This window comes from Ranitomeya variabilis, chromosome 5, assembly GCF_051348905.1.
Source record: "Ranitomeya variabilis isolate aRanVar5 chromosome 5, aRanVar5.hap1, whole genome shotgun sequence".
Taxonomy (NCBI): Eukaryota; Metazoa; Chordata; class Amphibia; order Anura; family Dendrobatidae; genus Ranitomeya; species Ranitomeya variabilis.
In genome coordinates this window covers 341,349,648-341,373,386 of record NC_135236.1, presented here as the reverse complement: position 1 = coordinate 341,373,386, position 23,739 = coordinate 341,349,648, and the positions used below count along the sequence as shown (strand labels likewise).

General features: G+C 43.4%; 1 protein-coding gene across 1 annotated transcript in view; it reads left to right on the top strand.

Moving 5' to 3' along the window:
• The window catches only part of MUC19 (mucin 19, oligomeric), a 763,086-nt gene that overhangs the window by 262,406 nt on the left and 476,941 nt on the right, over positions 1–23,739 (top strand). The window contains exons 19-20 of the mRNA XM_077264813.1: positions 495–582; positions 665–799. Coding sequence (XP_077120928.1) covers positions 495–582; positions 665–799 — 223 coding nt within the window. The remainder of the gene's footprint in view (positions 1–494; positions 583–664; positions 800–23,739) is intronic.

Genomic DNA, 23,739 nt, shown 5'->3' with positions numbered 1-23,739 from the left:
GGCCGATACCCGATACTTGCAGTATCGGAATGCTCAACACTACTCATGGGGCCTTTGTTTACCTCCATAAGGCAAAGAATGGTCCCCTAGAAGTACTACATACTTGGAAAGAAGTCTTCTGGGGCTGTGTGTTAAAAGTAGAGATTTGTTTCCCAATAACTGTCTGATGAACCCTAGGCTTTTACTAAAAAAAAGAGAAATACTGTAAAAGATTAGAAGCAAAGTAAAGGGCTAATGGGAAAAGCAACGGATGTTACTGTATATCCTTTTTACGGTCTGTATTCCATTGTTACTTATGCCCCACTATGCTGTAGAGATAGGATGGAGAATGGTTTTGTTTATTATTACCTGCTGGAAAAGAATACTGTACAGTAGAAAATGAATGCGTTTCGAAACTGTTTGCACAAATATTTCATTTTTTTCATTTTTGTTCTCTGCATTTCATATATTTTTCATAGCTACAATTTCTAACATTAATGTTTTATTCTTAACAGAATGGAAAGGTGGAAACTAAATTTGTGATTCGGAAAGATGGAGTGATATCAAATAGTGACATTTATGACCAAAATCACTACAAATCAGGTACCTACATTAAATACTTAAATATTTTAATTGCATTTTGTGTATTACATAAAAACAACATGCTAATTTTCTCCCCTTTCAGACCAGTTGAGCTTCCTTCGAATGGATGACCATATTCACTTTGCACATTTTCCTTCTCGTATGCAATTATTAGTGACAGTAAAGCCTATGATGCAACTATATATCTCAGTCCCAGAAGGCTTAGAAAACACAAAAGGTAAGATTTATTCTATGAAAACAACTTTGAGCCTCTTTGATAAAAGCTGTGAAGTGTCCGATCACGGGTTAAAGGTCATTAAAATTCAAATCCAAGTAACTTAGTCAATATTTGAAAAAATATACCTTGCATGGGTATCATAGCACCAAAAAAGCCAACTATGTAAAAAAGGAAGTGAGTCACCTAAAATAGGATTGTATCTCCATATATCACAATCCAATAGAAGTTAGCATTACATATGTGGATACTACTCACATATATTTAACCATAGAAAAAAGGAAAAAAGAAACAGCGCTACATAGATCAATGCTAGTTTCACAATGTTAGATCTCTTCACCTTTTGGTGTTGTGTTAACCCATTATCTACCAATGTCCTTTTTTGGGACGCCTAATCTTTAGCTTCTAGCAACTAAGATTTTATAATTTTTATAATTAGGTCCAATTTTTTGTGTTGTGTTGGTAAAATGAATGTTTTCAAAATAGGAAATCATGTCATTGTCATTTTTAATTGAATATTGGGATGCCCTTTTCTGAAAAATCCATACTTGTAAAAATTCTAATTTGGCAAGCAACGGGTTAAGAGTGCAACACCTCAGCCTGGAATACAGTATATCTACCGCCTTCAAAACTATTTCCATTCACAACTCACAAAGATGTGAAATGTACAGACATTGCATGTGTTATGGCGACTGCTTGCATGACTCCTCAGTGCCGTCCCACTCACTGTGCAGTTTCTCCTCGTCTCAAGCTGTTCCACTAAAGTTTGCTGTCTCTTCTGCTCCACTGCATTTCTGCGACAGCATGGTGCTTCCATCTACGGGACCATGGCCGGTCTCTGAAGGAATGTAACCCTGCTATGTCCTGAAGAGATTTGGCTCCAAAGCCTATCACATGAGAGCAGGTTTTATACAAGGCAGTTCCTTGGGGGCTGCCCTGGAATGGTACCTGGTGACAACCTGCAGCTAAGCCTAACTTTACCACAGAGGCTCTAGCGAACATCAGGTCATCTCTTAGTCACAGCCCTCCAGTGTCGACCTTCTAGCATTTGAAAAAGGCCTTCGCAATTTTTTCGGTGCTACATCACACTGACCCCAACAAGTTGTTTGTCTTGAAGTTAGATGCCTCATTTGTCGGTACCAGGCCAGTATCTGGCCAACCATGCTGAAAATCCTTTGTGACATTGCACTGGAGACTGGACATGACAGTAAATCCATAGCAAACTCGGACAATTCTTTCACTGGTCCAGTTTATTGACCCAGAAATCAATGGGATTGAGACTTAGGGTATCTACTTCAGAAAAGACACTGTCTAGGTGTGACTGAACCTGACTGCTCAAGTGAAACAACTTTGTTTGTCGATAAACATGCACCCACAGATATGCAGTAAATGGTGAGGCTGTTATCTTGGTTATTTGTAAAATTGTTAATTTTGTTAAAAAAATTGATCTTCAAAGAATTTGGGCGAAAATGTTAAAACAATTTAGCCCTTTCTGATAATTTTTTCCTTCTCGCCTGCCTTCTGCAATGGCTACCACAGACAGGGAATAGTGTTGAGTTGACTCCACTGGGAGCTTATGATAATTGAAGAAACATCATAATTAATTTGCTGTTAAATTTTGCTCAGTTATTGAGCTGTAATGTGACCTCCATCTCCTTATTTACTATTACTGTCTATTCAAAGCACAGAATGCAAAGTCTTCGTGTCTGTGCTTTGAATGTAGCCTGTTATTCAAGTACAGCCCTTTGTGCTGGAGGCAGGACACATTCAGCATGTCACAAATGTGCCGCACTCTGCTGGGACCTGCAGTGTGTCTGGGATTAGAAGAACTCAGTGATTAGCTCAGCACAGGTCCTCTTTGAAATCTACATGGCTAATCATAAGCTAAACAGGTTTTTGATTTCTTGTGTTATGGAAGGGTTTAAGACTAGTTCCTTGTTGTAACTCTGCTGAGTTTTTCTGTTAGCTCTTGGGTCAGGTGCTGCTTTTCGGAACTACGCCCCTTTCATTATTTAACCCCTTTCCGACATCAGGTGTAATAGTACACCGATGTCGGACTCCCTTTGATGTGATCTCCGGCGGTGAGCCCACATCTTTCCCGGGACATGTCAGCTGTTTTGAACAGCTGATATGTGCCCGGAATAGCCGCGGATGGAATCGTGATCCACCCATGGCTATTAAAACTTTAAATGCCGCTATCAAATGCTGACAGCAGCAGTAAACTCGCGCTTCCTGCCATTGGGCTAGAAATCTGCCCACTGGTGACCCCCGTCATGTGATCGCGGGTCACTGGTTCATTGGCATGACAACCAGAGGTCTCCTGGAGATTTATATGGTTGTCAGTGCTGAATTGCTGTGAGCTCCACCTGTTGTTGGCGCTCATAGTAACTGAGTTATTCAACTGCATACAGTGGGTACGCTAAGTATTCATACCTCTTTAATTTTTTCACTCTTTCTTTCATTGCAGCCATTTGGTAAATTCAAAAAAGTTAATTTTTTTCTCGTTAATGTACACTTTGCACCCCATCTTGACATGCAATAAGTTTTTCACACCTGGATTTGGGGATTCTCTGACATTCTTCCTTGCAGATCCTCTCCAGTTCCGTCAGGTTGGATGGTGAATGTTGGTGGACAGCTTTTTTTTTAAATTCCAATTAATTTTTATTAAGATTTCAAAATTCAATACAAACAGCCACCTGCCAACATGGCTGGCGGAACCACATAACTAACTGAACTAACAGAGGATATCTGTGCGATATATCAAAACACTGTGATCTCAGCTTTTCCATCATGTAATCATGTATTGTATATTAACTTTTGAAGATTAAGCAGTAAACATAATGTATTGGACAAGGAGGCAATATGAACTGTTACTCCATAATTACACCCAAACTAAACATGTGCATGGTCACATAGGAGCTGGAGATTCCATCATTACTTTCAAATTCTCGTCCTGTCTCAGTGAAGTGGGGTGGACATAGGACTATCTAACCAGGGATCCCATATGCGAGATATTCTATTCTTAGCTGCTAAGGCCTGAGCCAAAGATAATTCATGTTGACAATTTACGTTAATTCTGTCAAGCACTTCTCTAATAGTAGGTACATTCTGATCTTTCTATTTAGCTGCGAGAGTTAATCTAGCCGCAATGAAAATGTGAGTTAGGGAACCTCTAAGGTCAAAAGGAACCTTATCCATTCCAATGGGTCCAATAATATCTGCATCATGAGAACCTTTTTAATAAGATCGGCTACACCCTCCCAAAATTTAGTGACTATAGGACAAAACCATCACAGAAGACCCAATGTACCTTTCTCCTCACATACTTTCCAACATAATGAGGACAGATTTGGAGCAAAATGAGCTAGTTTCGCTGGCCACTGGTACTATCATAGGTGCATCTTTTTCAAGTGTTCAAGATGGTTTATACATGAGGATACACGATGTACCTCTCCCAAACCCACCTTCCAATTATCTGGATCCAGGGATATGCCTAATTCCAATTCCCAGTGCTTCATATAGGGTAGTTTATCAACTAAATCTATCTCCTTCAGAGCTTTGTATAAAATTGAAACCCCAGCTCCAGCTCTGTCCCCAGTTGCCTAAAATCTAATTTTCATTTTTTTAAGATTACATGCATAAATAAAAAGGAGATTTTCTCGTAATTTAAATCTAAGCTTGCATATATCCTCTGAGTTATCAAAAAAAGGGTTGGATTAATTAATTACGTATTTTTCGGACTATAAGACGCACCGGACTATAAGATGCACCCAGGTTTTAGAGGTTGAAAATAGGGAAAAAAATATTCGAAGCAAAAAAAAAAATGTGGTAAAATTTAATAACATACTATTATATGTGGTGTTATTATATGCAATAGTATGTTATTATGTTGGAAGCTGCGGGTAGAAGATGGCACTGCGGGGCCAGTGTGGTGTCTGTAAAGTACTGTATGAAGACGCTGGAGGGTGAGTATAAGAATGGGGGCACAGGGCTTATATTTAAAGCACCACTCCAGCACTGAAAAATAACACTGGAGTGCTGCTTTAAGATCCCATTGGGAGAACTATAACTCCCAGCATGTCCTGCAGATCCTATGGCATGCTGGGAGTTATAGTTCACCACAGGAGTGGAAGAGTGCTTTATTGTGTGTTGTAAAGACTAACCTTTTAATTGTGGCAGCCAGCCAGCCACTGTGTGTTAGGTGAAAAGCTGGAGCATCCCATCACTGCACACACAGAGCTCTCCCTCTTGTTGCTTCTCCACAGCACAGGTCATAAGAGGAAGCCAGCAGATTCTAGTGCGGTGTCTGAAGGACCTGTCAGAAGATGGCAGGCTCTGTGCTGTCATGTGATTCTCCAGCCCACCCACTTCATGACATCACACAGGTCCTTATGCCACAGCATCCAGCACAACCAGGCAGGCAAGCAGCGATCTTGTCTCCTCTGGCCCCTGCTGCCCCCTCATCCACCACACACAGATCTCCCCAGCCACTGCCGGAATCCAGCGCTGGGGAAACCATGTGTGTTTCGGTGGAGGAGTATTCATGTGTTGCTCCCCGCTCACTGCTCAGCTGACAGGTGGGCCAGTAAGCGGCTAATGAATATTCACTGCACTTTAATTATGGGGACATGGTTTCCCCAGCGCTGGATTCAGGCAGTGGGGACATTTTTCTGCCTCCTGAAGTGGGATCACAGTGCGACCCCACTAGCCGCTGCCCCCCTCCCCACATGCTACTTTCTGACCATAAGACGCACCCACACTTTCCTCCCAAATTTGGAGGAAAAAAAGTGTGTCTTATGGCCGGAAAAATACGGTAGTTCTAATTGATGGAGTTGCGTCATTATCTTATTTCTGCTCTTCTCTCTTTTTCCTCTTCAAATAAGACCTGTTGAATGAATATTCCTCTGATGACCACCTTATGTGCTGACCATAAGGTCTCATCTGAAACCTCCCCCACATAATTAGTGTTAAAGTAATGTGAAAGTTCTGATGACACTTTCTCCATCATATGCTTGTCAAGGAGAAGAGAAGTATTTAATCCAATTTCACCTGTCAGAAGTGTAGACTAGTGGCCCTTTTAGAAGAAAAGGTGCGGGGTCTGGAAGAAAGAATAGCAACTTTGAAACTCATCAAAGAGAATGAAGACTTCCTAGACAGAACAGAAGCATCTCTACTGGTCACAGAAGGTGAAAAAAGTGTCAGAGAACCTCCAAAAGCAGATGAGTGGAAGCATGTGACCAAAAGAAGCAAGAAGACCATGGAGAAATCACCAACCACACAACTGAAGAACCGATATCAAATCTTTGTAGAGGATGAAGATGGCACACCTAAGGATGAAGCACTACCAGCAAGCAAAAAAGAAAAGGGTACACAGCAACAAGTGACAGCAAAAAGTACAGCCAAGAAGCAACGAAGAGTGGTGGTGGTGGGAGACTCACTACTGAGAGGCACAGAAGCAGCCATCTGCAGACCGGACATAACCGCAAGAGAAGTATGCTGCCTTCCAGGTGCGATGATCAAGGATGTGACCGATAGGATACCAAAGCTCTTCAGCTCCAAGGACGTCCACCCATTTCTTCTGATACATGTTGGCACCAATGACACGGCAAGGAAGGACCTACCGACAATCTGCAAGGACTTTGAAGAGTTGGGGAAGAAAGTAAAGGAACTGGATGCACAGGTAGTTTTTTCTTCTATCCTTCCAGTAGATGGGCATGGCACCAGGAGATGGAACAGGATCCTTGATGCGAACAACTGGCTAAGACGATGGTGCAGACAACAAGGATTCGGATTCCTGGACCACGGTGTGAATTACTTGTACGATGGACTCCTCGCCAGAGATGGACTACACCTCAACAAACCTGCGAAACACACATTCGCCAGAAGACTCGCTACACTCATCAGGAGGGCGTTAAACTAGAAGAAGAGGGGACGGGAAGAAAAACATTAGACTCGAACAAAGAAGACCCAGGAAAACATACTCAGAAGGGAGGTAAGAACATTTCTAAAACAATCCACAGCGAGGAGATTGGAACAAAACAAAATCCTCTAAACTGCATGCTCGCAAACACCAGAAGCCTGACAAACAAGATGGAAGAACTAGAAGCAGAAATATCTACAGGTAATTTTGACATAGTGGGAATAACCGAGACATGGTTAGATGAAAGCTATGACTGGGCAGTTAACTTACAGGGTTACAGTCTGTTTAGAAAGGATCCTAAAAATTGGAGAGGAGAAGGGGTTTGTCTCTATGTAAAGTCTTGTCTAAAGTCCACTTTAAGGGAGGATATTAGCGAAGGGAATGAGGATGTCGAGTCCATATGGGTCGAAATTCATGGAGGGAAAAATGGTAACAAAATTCTCATTGGGGTCTGTTACAAACCCCCAAATATAACAGAAATCATGGAAAGTCTACTTCTAAAGCAGATAGATGAAGCTGCAACCCATAATGAGGTCCTGGTTATGGGGGACTTTAACTACCCGGATATTAACTGGGAAACAGAAACCTGTGAAACCCATAAAGGCAACAGGTTTCTGCTAATAACCAAGAAAAATTATCTTTCACAATTGGTGCAGAATCCAACCAGAGGAGCAGCACTTTTAGACCTAATACTATCTAATAGACCTGACAGAATAACAAATCTGCAGGTGGTCGGGCATCTAGGAAATAGCGACCACAATATTGTACAGTTTCACCTGTCTTTCACTAGGGGGACTTGTCAGGGAGTCACAAAAACACTGAACTTTAGGAAGGCAAAGTTTGACCAGCTTAGAGATGCCCTTAATCTGGTAGACTGGGACAATATCCTCAGAAATAAGAATACAGATAATAAATGGAAAATGTTTAAGAACATCCTAAATAGGCACTGTAAGCGGTTTATACCTTGTGGGAATAAAAGGACTAGAAATAGGAAAACCCCAATGTGGCTAAACAAAGAAGTAAGACAGGCAATTAACAGTAAAAAGAAAGCATTTGCACTACTAAAGCAGGATGGCACCATTGAAGCTCTAAAAAACTATAGGGAGAAAAATACTTTATCTAAAAAACTAATTAAAGCTGCCAAAAAGGAAACAGAGAAGCACATTGCTAAGGAGAGTAAAACTAATCCCAAACTGTTCTTCAACTATATCAATAGTAAAAGAATAAAAACTGAAAATGTAGGCCCCTTAAAAAATAGTGAGGAAAGAATGGTTGTAGATGACGAGGAAAAGGCTAACATATTAAACACCTTCTTCTCCACGGTATTCACGGTAGAAAATGAAATGCTAGGTGAAATCCCAAGAAACAATGAAAACCCTATATTAAGGGTCACCAATCTAACCCAAGAAGAGGTGCGAAACCGGCTAAATAAGATTAAAATAGATAAATCTCCGGGTCCGGATGGCATACACCCACGAGTACTAAGAGAACTAAGTAATGTAATAGATAAACCATTATTTCTTATTTTTAGGGACTCTATAGCAACGGGGTCTGTTCCGCAGGACTGGCGCATAGCAAATGTGGTGCCAATATTCAAAAAGGGCTCTAAAAGTGAACCTGGAAATTATAGGCCAGTAAGTCTAACCTCTACTGTTGGTAAAATATTTGAAGGGTTTCTGAAGGATGTTATTCTGGATTATCTCAATGAGAATAACTGTTTAACTCCATATCAGCATGGGTTTATGAGAAATTGCTCCTGTCAAACCAATCTAATTAGTTTTTATGAAGAGGTAAGCTATAGGCTGGACTACGGTGAGTCATTGGACATGGTATATCTCGATTTTTCCAAAGCGTTTGATACCGTGCCGCACAAGAGGTTGGTACACAAAATGAGAATGCTTGGTCTGGGGGAAAATGTGTGTAAATGGGTTAGTAACTGGCTTAGTGATAGAAAGCAGAGGGTGGTTATAAATGGTATAGTCTCTAACTGGGTCGCTGTGACCAGTGGGGTACCGCAGGGGTCGGTATTGGGACCTGTTCTCTTCAACATATTCATTAATGATCTGGTAGAAGGTTTACACAGTAAAATATTGATATTTGCAGATGATACAAAACTATGTAAAGCAGTTAATACAAGAGAAGATAGTATTCTGCTACAGATGGATCTGGATAAGTTGGAAACTTGGGCTGAAAGGTGGCAGATGAGGTTTAACAATGATAAATGTAAGGTTATACACATGGGAAGAAGGAATCAATATCACCATTACACACTGAATGGGAAACCACTGGGTAAATCTGACAGGGAGAAGGACTTTGGGATCCTAGTTAATGATAAACTTACCTGGAGCAGCCAGTGCCAGGCAGCAGCTGCCAAGGCAAACAGGATCATGGGGTGCATTAAAAGAGGTGTGGATACACATGATGAGAGCATTATACTGCCTCTGTACAAATCCCTAGTTAGACCGCACATGGAGTACTGTGTCCAGTTTTGGGCACCGGTGATCAGGAAGGATATAATGGAACTAGAGAGAGTACAAAGGAGGGCAACAAAATTAATAAAGGGGATGGGAGAACTACAATACCCAGATAGATTAGCGAAATTAGGATTATTTAGTCTAGAAAAAAGACGACTGAGGGGCGATCTAATAACCATGTATAAGTATATAAGGGGACAATACAAATATTTCTCCGGGGATCTGTTTATACCAAGGAAGGTGACGGGCACAAGGGGGCATTCTTTGCGTCTGGAGGAGAGAAGGTTTTTCCACCAACATAGAAGAGGATTCTTTACTGTTAGGGCAGTGAGAATCTGGAATTGCTTGCCTGAGGAGGTGGTGATGGCGAACTCAGTCGAGGGGTTCAAGAGAGGCCTGGATGTCTTCCTGGAGCAGAACAATATTGTATCATACAATTATTAGGTTCTGTAGAAGGACGTAGATCTGGGGATTTATTATGATGGAATATAGGCTGAACTGGGTGGACAAATGTCTTTTTTCGGCCTTACTAACTATGCTACTATGTTACTAATCTCCACTTAGAGGATGAGTTTGTTTGGGGTCGCAGGGCGAGTATCAAGGTCACTGGGCGTGATCCGACCAGGAAATTAATCCAATTTTTGCTGAGACGCATCTGCCTAAGGCCTTATTATCGACTAGAAAATAATCCAGTCTACTGTAGGTCTGATGTCGACAATAGTATACGCCTCACTGCTAAGAGAGAACACTAAAATCAGGAATTGACCCTCTGGGTCTTTATAAGAATTTATACACTGAAACGCCAGCGTATTTTTAATTCATATACATACCCCTGCTTTCTGGCCAGGGTTATTTGCAAAGAATGTGTGTGGGAATTGGGGATGGCTAATCCTATTATTATCGGACTCAAGCAAATGCGTCTCCTGCAAGCACACCACATCAGCCTGTAATTTCCGCTCTACCCTCCACATCATGGACCTTTTCCCTGGGGAGTTCAGTCCTTTAATATTGAGTAATAGTATTTGGATGCTCATGGTGGAACATCACCTAGAACTTCCCATATGCCTCCAAGTACAATCCAACAGTGTAATCAATATGACTAAAGACTCTTCCATCATAGTATTACTTTGAAGGCAGAGACGCATCAATAAATGTAAACAAGTCAGGGCGACATATTTGGTATCGCCGCCTTTAGAATCGCCCAATCTATCAATAGAAAAAGGAATAACCTGATCACTAAATGGCGTAGCGAGAAAAAAGTCAAAACGCCAGAATTACGCTTTTTTGGTCGCATCGACATTGCATTAAAATGCATTAATGGGTGATCAAAAGATTGCATCTGCACTAAAATGGTATCATTAAAAACTTCAGCTCGGCACACAAAAAATAAGCCCTCACCTGACCCCAGATCACAAAAAATGGAGATGCTATGGGTATCGGAAAATGGCGCAATTTTTTTTTTAACAAAGTTTGGAATTTTTTTTCACCACTTAAATAAATAAGAACCTAGACATGTTTGGTGTCTATGAACTTGGAATGACCTGGAGGATCATAATGATCATAATGTCAGGTAATTTTTAGCATTTAGTGAACCTAGTAAAAAAGCCAAACAAAAAGCAAGTGTGGGATTGCACTTTTTTGCAGTTTCACCTCACTTTGAATTTTTTTTCCCTTTACTAGTGCACAACATGGTAAAACCAATGGTGTTGTTCAAAACTACAACTCATCATGCAAAAAACAAGCCTTCACATGGCCATATTGACAGAAAAAGAAAAAGGTTATGGCTCTGAGAAGAATGTTAGCAAAAAACGAAAGCGCAAAGCCGAAAATACCTCCGGTCATAAAGGGGTTAAACCTGGCTGTCTCCCATGCCAGCTGTAGAGTTACTTTTCTGTGCCTGACTACTCTGAGGAAGGTGTTCTTGGAGAAATTGTTGTGCTGAAGCTTGCGGATTTCCATTTGTTTGTGTGTTTTCCCGTGTTGTCTTTACCATAGTAGTTAGACTAGCCAGGGCAAGGTGCAGGGTCAGTAAGGGCTTAGGCATGTGATTGCGCATGGGGTGAATAACCCATCTAGGGCCATAGGGATCTCAGGTTTCAGTATAAGATGGGCTCAGTTGCCCACTCGGATGCTGGGGCATGCTGAGCTGTCAGTGCCTTGATATTTAACCAGCTCTTTGCCTCAGACTAGGGCCATTTGTAGCTTCATGCTCACTGGTGTATGTTTGCCTTGCTTCTCTGTGCTCTTATCTACTGCTGCCAGAACTTGAACCTCGTTCTGACCATCCGTTTGCTTTGACCCTTTGCTGTCTTCCTTGTCATTAGACCTCTGGATCGTGATCTGACTATTCTTTATTTCACACCCTCCTGGCTTTTGACCCCTGGACTGTGACCTGACTATTCTTTTGTATCACCCCTCTGTCTTTAACATACCCTCCTGGCATCTGACATCAGGCCTTTTGATTACTCAGATTCTCTGCTTATCCATGAGCAGTGACTAGCATCACATTCAGCCTCTCTTCTTGTCCGTGTGTATGTGACTAGCGTCACATACACCTTTTCTTTGGATGTTTTAGTTTTATCTTTGTTTGTCAGTTTTGGGTGTCATGTTTTTTCATTTACTTTGTTTATCTGTCCTATCACATTTCAGGTGCAGCTTTAAATACTCTCCCCTAGAGTTGAGCGACTTTCATTTTTTTAAGATCGAGTCGGGTTTTGTGAAACCCGATTTTGTCCAGAGTCGAGTCGAGTGCAGTCGGCCGATTATCGCTAAAAGTCGGGGATCGACCGAAACACGAAACCCAATGCAAGTCAATGGGGAAGCATAGTCGGCAGTGAGTGGAGGCCAGGAAAACACCTACAGTGCCCATTTTAATGCCAAAAACTTCCATTCTTGTTTCTGAAGCTTGTCAATCTTAATTAACTTTATAATAATAGTTGGGCATAGGGAATTGGGGGTCATTTGGCAAAAGTTGTGGGGGGAGTAGGGCCGGCTCAAGTTTTTCGTGGGCCCAGGAAATGCGGACTACGTCACGGCGGTGTTGCAGGGAAAGGTAAGTATTTCAACGTTGCAAGTGCTGTGATCCTGAGCAAGCAGGGGGGGCCCACTCGTTCGCATTGGCACTGGCACAGGGCCCCTCAAAGTACAGCGATGTGTGTTTGCATGGCGGGGGCGCCTCCCACCAGCAGCGACACTTTTGCGTACTCTGAGGGGCCCTGTGCCAGTGACGTCGCCAACGAGTATGCCCCCCCACCTGATGAAGGAACCTGCACTTTCATCTGCACCTTCCTCTCTGTCCCTGTGTAAGGTGGTATAACATGCGGGAAGGGGAACCTTACTTTCAGCAGGGTCAGATTCTGGCTGTGTAGAGTATAAGGGGAATGTAGTGGTCTAGGTCAATGTACCAGCAGACTCATCTAGCAGTGGCTGGGCAATGGGCAGGATGAGGAGGAAACAGATATAGGGCCAAAGAATAAAGTAGGCTAAATGCAGTTCAAAATTGGTAACAGGACTAAACAGGCGGCATTGCTTTGTTCAGTGGAGTAGCAAACCCAAGAGCAGCAGACACTGTTTCAAGGGCCTAACCACACTAGTAGGCCAAATGCAGTTTAATATCTGATAGTATAGGGCGAAAGCCAGAATGTGGAAGCTCAGCTTTGTTCAGTTGAGGACAACACCAGGCAGGGGCAGACAGACACCTTTAGTAGGCCGGAACAGCCAATTTTTTAAAAAAACAGCAGTTAGTAAGAGGCAGAAGGTAGAAGCTCAGCTTTATTCAGTTGAGGACAACACCAGGCAGGGGCAGACAGACACCTTTAGTAGGCCGGAACAGCCAATTGCATTTTTAAAAATGGTAATTTGGAACTGAAGGTTGAAGCTCAGCTTTATTCAGTTGAGGACAACACCAGGCAGGGGCAGACAGACACCTTTAGTAGGCCGGAACAGCCAATGGCATTTTTAAAAATGGTAATTTGGAACAGAAGGTAGAAGCTCAGCTTTATTCAGTTGAGGACAACACCAGGCAGGGGCAGACATTCACCTTTAGTAGGCCGGAACAGCCAATTGCATTTTTAAAAATGGTAATTTGGAACAGAAGGTAGAAGCTCAGCTTTATTCAGTTGAGGACAACACCAGGCAGGGGCAGACATTCACCTTTAGTAGGCCGGAACAGCCAATTGCATTTTTAAAAATGGTAATTTGGAACTGAAGGTTGAAGCTCAGCTTTATTCAGTTGAGGACAACACCAGGCAGGGGCAGACATTCACCTTTAGTAGGCCGGAACAGCCAATTTTTTAAAAAAACAGCAGTTAGTAAGAGGCAGAAGGTAGAAGCTCAGCTTTATTCAGTTGAGGACAACACCAGGCAGGGGCAGACAGACACCTTTAGTAGGCCGGAACAGCCAATTGCATTTTTAAAAATGGTCATTTGGAACTGAAGGTTGAAGCTCAGCTTTATTCAGTTGAGGACAACACCAGGCAGGGGCAGACAGACACCTTTAGTAGGCCGGAACAGCCAATTTTTAAAAAAAACAGCAGTTAGTAAGAGGCAGAAGGTAGAAGCTCAGCTTTATTCAGTTGAGGACAACACCAGGCAGGGGCAGACAGACACCTTTAGTAGGCCGGAACAGCCAATTGCATTTTTAAAAATGGTAATTTGGAACTGAAGGTTGAAGCTCAGCTTTATTCAGTTGAGGACAACACCAGGCAGGGGCAGACAGACACCTTTAGTAGGCCGGAACAGCCAATTGCATTTTTAAAAATGGTAATTTGGAACAGAAGGTAGAAGCTCAGCTTTATTCAGTTGAGGACAACACCAGGCAGGGGCAGACATTCACCTTTAGTAGGCCAGAACAGCCAATTGCATTTTTAAAAATGGTAATTTGGAACTGAAGGTTGAAGCTCAGCTTTATTCAGTTGAGGACAACACCAGGCAGGGGCAGACAGACACCTTTAGTAGGCCGGAACAGCCAATTTTTAAAAAAAACAGCAGTTAGTAAGAGGCAGAAGGTAGAAGCTCAGCTTTATTCAGTTGCAGCTTCTTGGCAATAATATAAAGAAGACGCGACAGGACAACACTCGGTGGATGCCATATCTGTGTTTTCAATGGAAAAAAACCTTTCAGTTAACTACTTGCAGGAGCAAGTTTTTGTAGCTGGTGGCCAATTTTTGTACTGTACCAGTTTTTTGTTGTATGTGTTTTTGTTTTTAATGTTAAAATGTCTGCATTTGATATCTCTCCAGTATTTTCTTTTTTATAAGCAAAATACTGCAGTTTTACATCGGTTACATGGATACACAGGCAGCTTGGTGGTCAGTGGAGGAGTATTTAAAGTAGGGACCGCAGACAGGCTATCAAAGGCCTAAAATAACAAACAATAGGCTCATGGCAGCTTTACAGCGGTTACATGGATACACAGGCAGCTTGGTGGTGAGTGGAGGAGTATTTAAAGTAGGGACCGCAGACAGGCTATCAAAGGCCTAAAATAACAAACAATAGGCTCATGGCAGTTTTACAGCGGTTACATGGATACACGGGCAGGCAGCTGGTGATGAGTGGAGGAGTATTTAAAGTAGGGACCGCAGACAGGCTATCAAAGGCCTAAAATAACAAACAATAGGCTCATGGCAGTTTTACAGCGGTTACATGGATACACGGGCAGGCAGCTGGTGATGAGTGGAGGAGTATTTAAAGTAGGGACCGCAGACAGGCTATCAAAGGCCTAAAATAACAAACAATAGGCTCATGGCAGCTTTACAGCGGTTACATGGATACACAGGCAGCTTGGTGGTGAGTGGAGGAGTATTTAAAGTAGGGACCGCAGACAGGCTATCAAAGGCCTAAAATAACAAACAATAGGCTCATGGCAGTTTTACATCGGTTACATGGATACACAGGCAGCTTGGTGGTGAGTGGAGGAGTATTTAAAGTAGGGACCGCAGACAGGCTATCAAAGGCCTAAAATAACAAACAATAGGCTCATGGCAGCTTTACAGCGGTTACATGGATACACAGGCAGCTTGGTGGTGAGTGGAGGAGTATTTAAAGTAGGGACCGCAGACAGGCTATCAAAGGCCTAAAATAACAAACAATAGGCTCATGGCAGCTTTACAGCGGTTACATGGATACACAGGCAGCTTGGTGGTGAGTGGAGGAGTATTTAAAGTAGGGACCGCAGACAGGCTATCAAAGGCCTAAAATAACAAACAATAGGCTCATGGCAGCTTTACAGCGGTTACATGGATACACAGGCAGCTTGGTGGTGAGTGGAGGAGTATTTAAAGTAGGGACCGCAGACAGGCTATCAAAGGCCTAAAATAACAAACAATAGGCTCATGGCAGTTTTACAGCGGTTACATGGATACACGGGCAGGCAGCTGGTGATGAGTGGAGGAGTATTTAAAGTAGGGACCGCAGACAGGCTATCAAAGGCCTAAAATAACAAACAATAGGCTCATGGCAGCTTTACAGCGGTTACATGGATACACAGGCAGCTTGGTGGTGAGTGGAGGAGTATTTAAAGTAGGGACCGCAGACAGGCTATCAAAGGCCTAAAATAACAAACAATAGGCTCATGGCAGTTTTACATCGGTTACATGGATACACAGGCAGCTTGGTGGTCAGTGGAGGAGTATTTAAAGTAGGGACCGCAGACAGGCTATCAAAGGCCTAAAATAACAAACAATAGGCTCATGGCAGCTTTACAGCGGTTACATGGATACACAGGCAGCTTGGTGGTGAGTGGAGGAGTAGTGCAAGGAGTGTCTGTCCCAGTACTCCCAAAATATAAATAGATGTTAATGTCTCGCAAAACAACCAAAACAAAAAAAAAGGTGGCATACTTAGGTACAGGGGTGGGCTCATCTACTGAGTTTCTGACATAGTAATTTGGCAGTAACTATTTAATGGTGCCAATATAGGACACAGACACAGACTACTTTAAGTTGCATCATAGATGTCTACAAATTTGTATTGTCAGTGCCAGACATTGAATGATGTCAGCGAATAGACTAAAGATTGGTGGAGCTGTGCGACATAATTTTGCACGTGGTAGAGCACATTTTGAGCTGGGGTAGGGGGGAAATCTCTTGAGGCCGGCGGGACCGCCCCAGGGCCCCTCATGTTACAATGGTGTGTCTGACGTTGGGTGCGCACCACCACCGCCAGAGACACTACATTGTACTATGAGGGACCCAGTAGCAATGCCGTCAACCAAAAGCGAGCACACCCACCTCTTCAGACAAACAGCAGTCTCACGGGTGCTTGCGCCAAGTCGCGATACCACGGCCCCGTGTGGGGAGTTTTGCCATTTAGGGAGGTGTAAACATGTCGTATGCTGTACAATCAGCTGCAGCAAATTAGACATTAGAAAAGTAATTCACAGGCAAGAGCTTTTCATAGGAAAGCTAGGTGTCGGCCGGGCAAGGTGGGGCAAAAGATTTCGAAATCCAGTTGTGGTTCATTTTAATGAATGTTAGATCGTCAACATTTTGGGTAGCCAGACGAGTCCTTTTTTCGGTTAATATTGAACCTGCAGCACTGAATACTCTTTCTGATAGGACACTTGCTGCCGGGCAAGCAAGCTCCTGCAATGCATATTCTGCCAATTCTGGCCAGGTGTCTAATTTGGAGGCCCAGTAATCAAATGGGAATGACGGTTGAGGGAGAACATCGATAAGGGATGAAAAATAGTTAGTAACCATACTGGACAAATGTTGTCTCCTGTCACTTTCAATTGATGCAGCAGTACCTGTCCTGTCTGCGGTCATAGCAAAATCACTCCACAACCTGGTCAGAAAACCCCTCTGTCCAATGCCACTTCTGATGTGTGCACCCCTAACACTCCTAGTCTGCTGCCCCCTGGAGCTCGTGTGAGAACGATCACGTGCGCTGTGTGCTGGGAATGCCTGAAGCAAACGGTCAACAAGAGTTGATTGTTTGGTTGCTAATATTAGTTCCAAGTTCTCATGTGGCATAATATTTTGCAATTTGCCTTTATAGCGTGGATCAAGGAGGCAGGCCAACCAGTAATCGTCATCGTTCATCATTTTCGTAATGCGTGTGTCCCTTTTTAGGATACGTAAGGCATAATCCGCCATGTGGGCCAAAGTTCCAGTTGTCAAATCTCCGGTTGTGATTGGTTGAGGGGCAGTTGCAGGCAAATCTACGTCACTTGTGTCCCTCAAAAAACCAGAACCCGGCCGTGACACGCAACCAATTTCCTGTGCCCCCGGGAAAGGTTCGGCATTAAAAATATACTCATCCCCATCATCCTCCTCGTCCTCCACCTCCTCTTCGCCCGCTACCTCGTCCTGTACACTGCCCTGACCAGACAATGGCTGACTGTCATCAAGGCTTTCCTCTTCCTCTGGTGCAGACGCCTGCTCCTTTATGTGCGTCAAACTTTGCATCAGCAGACGCATTAGGGGGATGCTCATGCTTATTACGGCGTTGTCTGCACTAACCAGCCGTGTGCATTCCTCAAAACACTGAAGGACTTGACACATGTCTTGTATCTTAGACCACTGCACACCTGACAACTCCATGTCTGCCATCCTACTGCCTGCCCGTGTATCCTCCCACAAATAAATAACAGCACGCCTCTGTTCGCACAGTCTCTGAAGCATGTGCAGTGTTGAGTTCCACCTTGTTGCAACGTCTATGATTAGGCGATGCTGGGGAAGGTTCAAAGACCGCTGATAGGTCTGCATACGGCTGGTGTGTACAGGCGAACGTCGGATATGTGAGCAAAGTGCACGCACTTTGAGGAGCAGGTCGGAGAACCCAGGATAAGTTTTCAATAAGCACTGCACCACCAGGTTTAAGGTGTGAGCCAGGCAAGGAATGTGTTTCAGTTGGGAAAGGGAGATGGCAGCCATGAAATTCCTTCCGTTATCACTCACTACCTTGCCTGCCTCAAGATCTACTGTGCCCAGCCACGACTGCGTTTCTTGTTGCAAGAACTCGGATAGAACTTCCGCGGTGTGTCTGTTGTCGCCCAAACACTTCATAGCCAATACAGCCTGCTGACGCTTGGCAGTAGCTGGCCCATAATGGGACAACTGGTGTGCAACAGTGTCATCTGCCGATGGAGTGGTTGGCAGACTGCGTTCTGTGGAAGAGCTGTAGCTTCTGCAGGAGGACGAGGAGGAGTAGGAGGAGGGGGTGCGAACGCCTACAGCCAACTGTTTCCTAGACCGTGGGCTAGGCACAACTGTCCGTAAATTGATGTCGCCTGTGGACCCTGCATCCACCACATTCACCCAGTGTGCCGTGATGGACACATAACGTCCCTGGCCATGCCTACTGGTCCATGCATCTGTAGTCAGGTGCACCTTTGTACTCACAGATTGCCTGAGTGCATGGACGATGCGCTGTTTAACATGCTGGTGCAGGGCTGGGATGGCTTTTCTGGAAAAAAAGTGTCGACTGGGTAGCTCGTATCGTGGTTCAGCGTACTCCATCAGGGCTTTGAAAGCTTCGCTTTCAACTAACCGGTAGGGCATCATCTCTAACGAGATTAGTCTAGCTATGTGGGCGTTAAAACCCTGTGTACGCGGATGCGAGGATAAGTACTTCCTTTTTTTAACCAGAGTCTCATGTAGGGTGAGCTGGACTGGAGAGCTGGAGATCGTGGAACTTTCGGGTGTGCCGGTGTACATGGCAGACTGAGAGACGGTTGGAGACGGTATTGTTTCCGCCGGTGCCCTAGATGCAATATTTCCTCCTACAAAACTGGTGGTTCCCTGACCCTGACTGCTTTTGGCTGGCAAAGAAACCTGCACAGATACTGCCGGTGGTGCGGAAAATGGTGGCCTTACAGTGACGGAAGGGATGTTGCGTTGCTGACTAGCTTCATTGGCCGAGGGTGCTACAACCTTAAGGGACGTTTGGTAGTTAGTCCAGGCTTGAAAATGCATGGTGGTTAAGTGTCTATGCATGCAACTAGTATTTAGACTTTTCAGATTCTGACCTCTGCTTAAGCTAGTTGAACATTTTTGACAGATGACTTTGCGCTGATCAGTTGGATGTTGTTTAAAAAAATGCCAGACTGCACTCTTCCTAGACTCGGATCCCTTTTCAGGGATTGCAGACTGAGCTTTAACCGGATGGCCACGCTGTCCTCCAACAGGTTTTGGCTTTGACACGCGTTTTGGGCCAGATATGGGCCCGGCAGATGGAACCTGTTGCGATGTTGATGCCTGCTGCGGCCCCTCCTCCACCTCCGCTTCTGAACTACTGCCGCCTGCACCCTGTTCCCCCAATGGCTGCCAATCGGGGTCAATAACTGGGTCATCTATTACCTCCTCTTCGAGCTCGTGTGCAACTTCGTCTGTGTCACTGTGTCGGTCGGTGGTATAGCGTTCGTGGCGGGGCAACATAGTCTCATCAGGGTCTGATTGTGGATCTGTACCCTGAGAGGGCAATGTGGTGGTCTGAGTCAAAGGAGCAGCATAGTACTCTGGCTGTGGCTGTGCATCAGTGCACTCCATGTCAGAATCTACTTGTAATGGGCATGGCCTGTTAAATGTTTCACTTTCTAAGCCAGGGACGGTATGTGTAAAGAGCTCCATGGAGTGACCCGTTGTGTCGCCTGCTGCATCCTTCTCTCTTGTTGTAGTTTTTGCTGAGGAGGACAAGGAAGCGACTTGTCCCTGACCGTGAACATCCACAAGCGACGCGCTGCTTTTACATTTACCAGTTTCGGAAGAGGAGGCAAAAGAGCTAGAGGCTGAGTCTGCAATGTAAGCCAAAACTTGCTGTTGCTGCTCCGCCTTTAAAAGCGGTTTTCCTACTCCCAGAAAAGAGAGCGTTCGAGGCCTTGTGTAGCCTGACGACGAAACTGGCTCCACAGCTCCAGACTTAGGTGGAATATTTTTATCCCCACGACCACCTGATGCTCCACTACCACTACCATCATTACCAGCTGACAATGAACGCCCACGACGACCTCTTGCACCAGACTTCCTCATTGTTTTAAAATCTTAACCAAAGTAACTTTATTTGTTGCTGTCAAACAACTTACACGGTGAGCTATAACTTCAGTATGATTTCAATATCCCTTAACAGGTTGGTGAGACCACAAGGAAAATCAGGCACAATGTTACACACTGTTTTCTGTGGCACAAAATCACAGAGATGACACACACGCAGGACTGTCACTCAAGCACTAATGTCAATATTAATCTCCCACCTAATTTATTTTTTTTTTTTTCTCAGGGAGACTTTAGAAACCAAATAATATTAAAAAAACCAAAAAAATAAATAGCCTTTCTATGGCCCACTGAATGAGAGAGAGAGGTGGCACACCCAGGAGTCAAGACTGGCACACAAGCTGAAAGGGCAATATTACTCTCCCACTGTTTTTTTATGTTTTTTTTTTTTTCAGGGAAACTTTAGAAACCAAATAATAAGAAAAAAAATAAATAAATAAATAGGCTTTCTATAGCCCACTGAATGAGAGATAGCACACACAGCAGTGGCACACAAGCCCTGACTGAGGCCAATATTTTTCTCCCACTGATTGATGTAGTGTTTTTGTGTTGAGGTAGATTTTAGAACACAAATCAAGGAAAAAAAAATGCTTTCTATGGCCCACTGAATGAGAGAGAGAGGTGGCACACCCAGGAGTCAAGACTGGCACACAAGCTGAAAGGGCAATATTACTCTCCCACTGTTTTTTTATGTTTTTTTTGTTTTCAGGGAGACTTTAGAAACCAAATAATATTAAAAAAACCAAAAAAATAAATAGCCTTTCTATGGCCCACTGAATGAGAGAGAGAGGTGGCACACCCAGGAGTCAAGACTGGCACACAAGCTGAAAGGGCAATATTACTCTCCCACTGTTTTTTTTATGTTTTTTTTTTTTTCAGGGAGACTTTAGAAACCAAATAATATTTAAAAAAAATAAATAAATAGGCTTTCTATGGCCCACTGAATGAGAGAGGTGGCACACCCAGGAGTCAAGACTGGCACACAAGCTGAAAGGGCAATATTACTCTCCCACTGTTTTTTTATGTTTTTTTTGTTTTTTAAGGGAGACTTTAGAAACCAAATAATATTAAAAAAACCAAAAAAATAAATAGGCTTTCTATGGCCCACTGAATGAGAGAGAGAGGTGGCACACCCAGGAGTCAAGACTGGCACACAAGCTGAAAGGGCAATATTACTCTCCCACTGTTTTTTTATGTATTTTTTGTTTTTTAAGGGAGACTTTAGAAACCCAATAATATTTAAAAAAATAAATAAATAGGCTTTCTATGGCCCACTGAATGAGAGAGGTGGCACACCCAGGAGTCAAGACTGGCACACAAGCTGAAAGGGCAATATTACTCTCCCACTGTTTTTTTATGTATTTTTTGTTTTTTAAGGGAGACTTTAGAAACCCAATAATATTTAAAAAAATAAAATAAATAGGCTTTCTATGGCCCACTGAATGAGAGAGGTGGCACACCCAGGAGTCAAGACTGGCACACAAGCTGAAAGGGCAATATTACTCTCCCACTGTTTTTTTATGTTTTTTTTTTTTTCAGGGAGACTTTAGAAACCAAATAATATTAAAAAAACCAAAAAAATAAATAGGCTTTCTATGGCCCACTGAATGAGAGAGAGAGGTGGCACACCCAGGAGTCAAGACTGGCACACAAGCTGAAAGGGCAATATTACTCTCCCACTGTTTTTTTATGTATTTTTTGTTTTTTAAGGGAGACTTTAGAAACCCAATAATATTTAAAAAAAAAAAAAAATAGGCTTTCTATGGCCCACTGAATGAGAGGGAGAGAGGTGGCACACCCAGGAGTCAAGACTGGCACACAAGCTGAAAGGGCAATATTACTCTCCCACTGTTTTTTTATGTTTTTTTTTTTTTCAGGGAGACTTTAGAAACCAAATAATATTAAAAAAACCAAAAAAATAAATAGGCTTTCTATGGCCCACTGAATGAGAGAGAGAGGTGGCACACCCAGGAGTCAAGACTGGCACACAAGCTGAAAGGGCAATATTACTCTCCCACTGTTTTTTTATGTATTTTTTGTTTTTTAAGGGAGACTTTAGAAACCAAATAATATTTAAAAAAAAAGAAAAAAAAAAAGGCTTTCTATGGCCCACAATTAGAGAGAGAGAGGTGGCACACCCAGGAGTCAAGACTGGCGCACAAGCTGAAAGGGCAATATTACTCTCCCACTGTTTTCTTAAGTTTTTTTTCTTTTATTTTCAGGGAGACTTTAGAAACCAAATAATATTAAAAAAAACAAAAAAATAAATAGCCTTTCTATGGCCCACTGAATGAGAGAGAGGTGGCACACCCAGGAGTCAAGACTGGCACACAAGCTGAAAGGGCAATATTACTCTCCCACTGTTTTTTTTTTTTTTTTTTTTTTCAGGGAGACTTTAGAAACCAAATAATAAGAAAAATAAATAAATAAATAAATAAATAGGCTTTCTATAGCCCACTGAATGAGAGATAGCACACACAGCAGTGGCACACAAGCCCTGACTGAGGCCAATATTTTTCTACCACTGATTGATGTAGTGTTTTTGTGTTGAGGTAGAATTTAGAACACAAATCACGGAAAAAATAAATAGGCTTTCTATGGCCCACTCAGTGAGAGATGGCACACACAGGGATGGCACTGTAGCAGAAATGCCAATCTTAATCTCCCACAAAAAAAAAAAAAAAAAAAAAACAGGGACTGTCCTACAATTACTATCTCCCTGCAGTAATCTAAGCCAGGTATGGCAGGCAGCAATAGGAGTGGACTGATGCACAAATTAAATAAAAAGTGTGGACAAACAAAAAAGATAGCTGTGCAGAAAGGAACAAGAGGATATGTGCTTTGAAAAAAGCAGTTGGTTTCCACAGTGGCGTACACACAGCAATACAGCTATCACGGAGCCTTCTAGGGCAGCCCAATGAGCTACAGCGCTGAGGAAAAAAAAAAAAAATAGCTTCCACTGTTCCTGCACACCGAAGGTGGTGTTGGACAGTGGAAATCGCTACAGCACAAGCGGTTTGGTGGTTAGTGGACCCTGCCTAACGCTCTCCCTGCTTCTGACGAAGCGGCAGCAACCTCTCCCTAAGCTCAGATCAGCAGCAGTGAGATGGCGGTCGGCGGGAACGCCCCTTTATAGCCCCTGTGACGCCGCAGACAGCAAGCCAATCACTGCAATGCCCTTCTCTAAGATGGTGGGGACCAGGACCTATGTCATCACGCTGCCCACACTCTGCGTTCACCTTCATTGGCTGAGAAATGGCGCTTTTCGCGTCATTGAAACGCGACTTTGGCGCGAAAGTCGCGTACCGCATGGCCGACAAGCACAGGGGTCGGATCGGGTTTCATGAGACGCCGACTTAGCCAAAAGTCGGCGACTTTTGAAAATGATCGACCCGTTTCGCTCAACCCTACTCTCCCCTACTACCTACTATTGTTTACTGCTGGTGATAGATTTTGTTGGATTCATTCACTGTGCTGTAGTTTGTTTTGGTTGCAGTTGTTTTGTATGTGATTCCTTACTCCTTAGGGAACTTGCTATTCTAGCGATCCTAGGAGCTG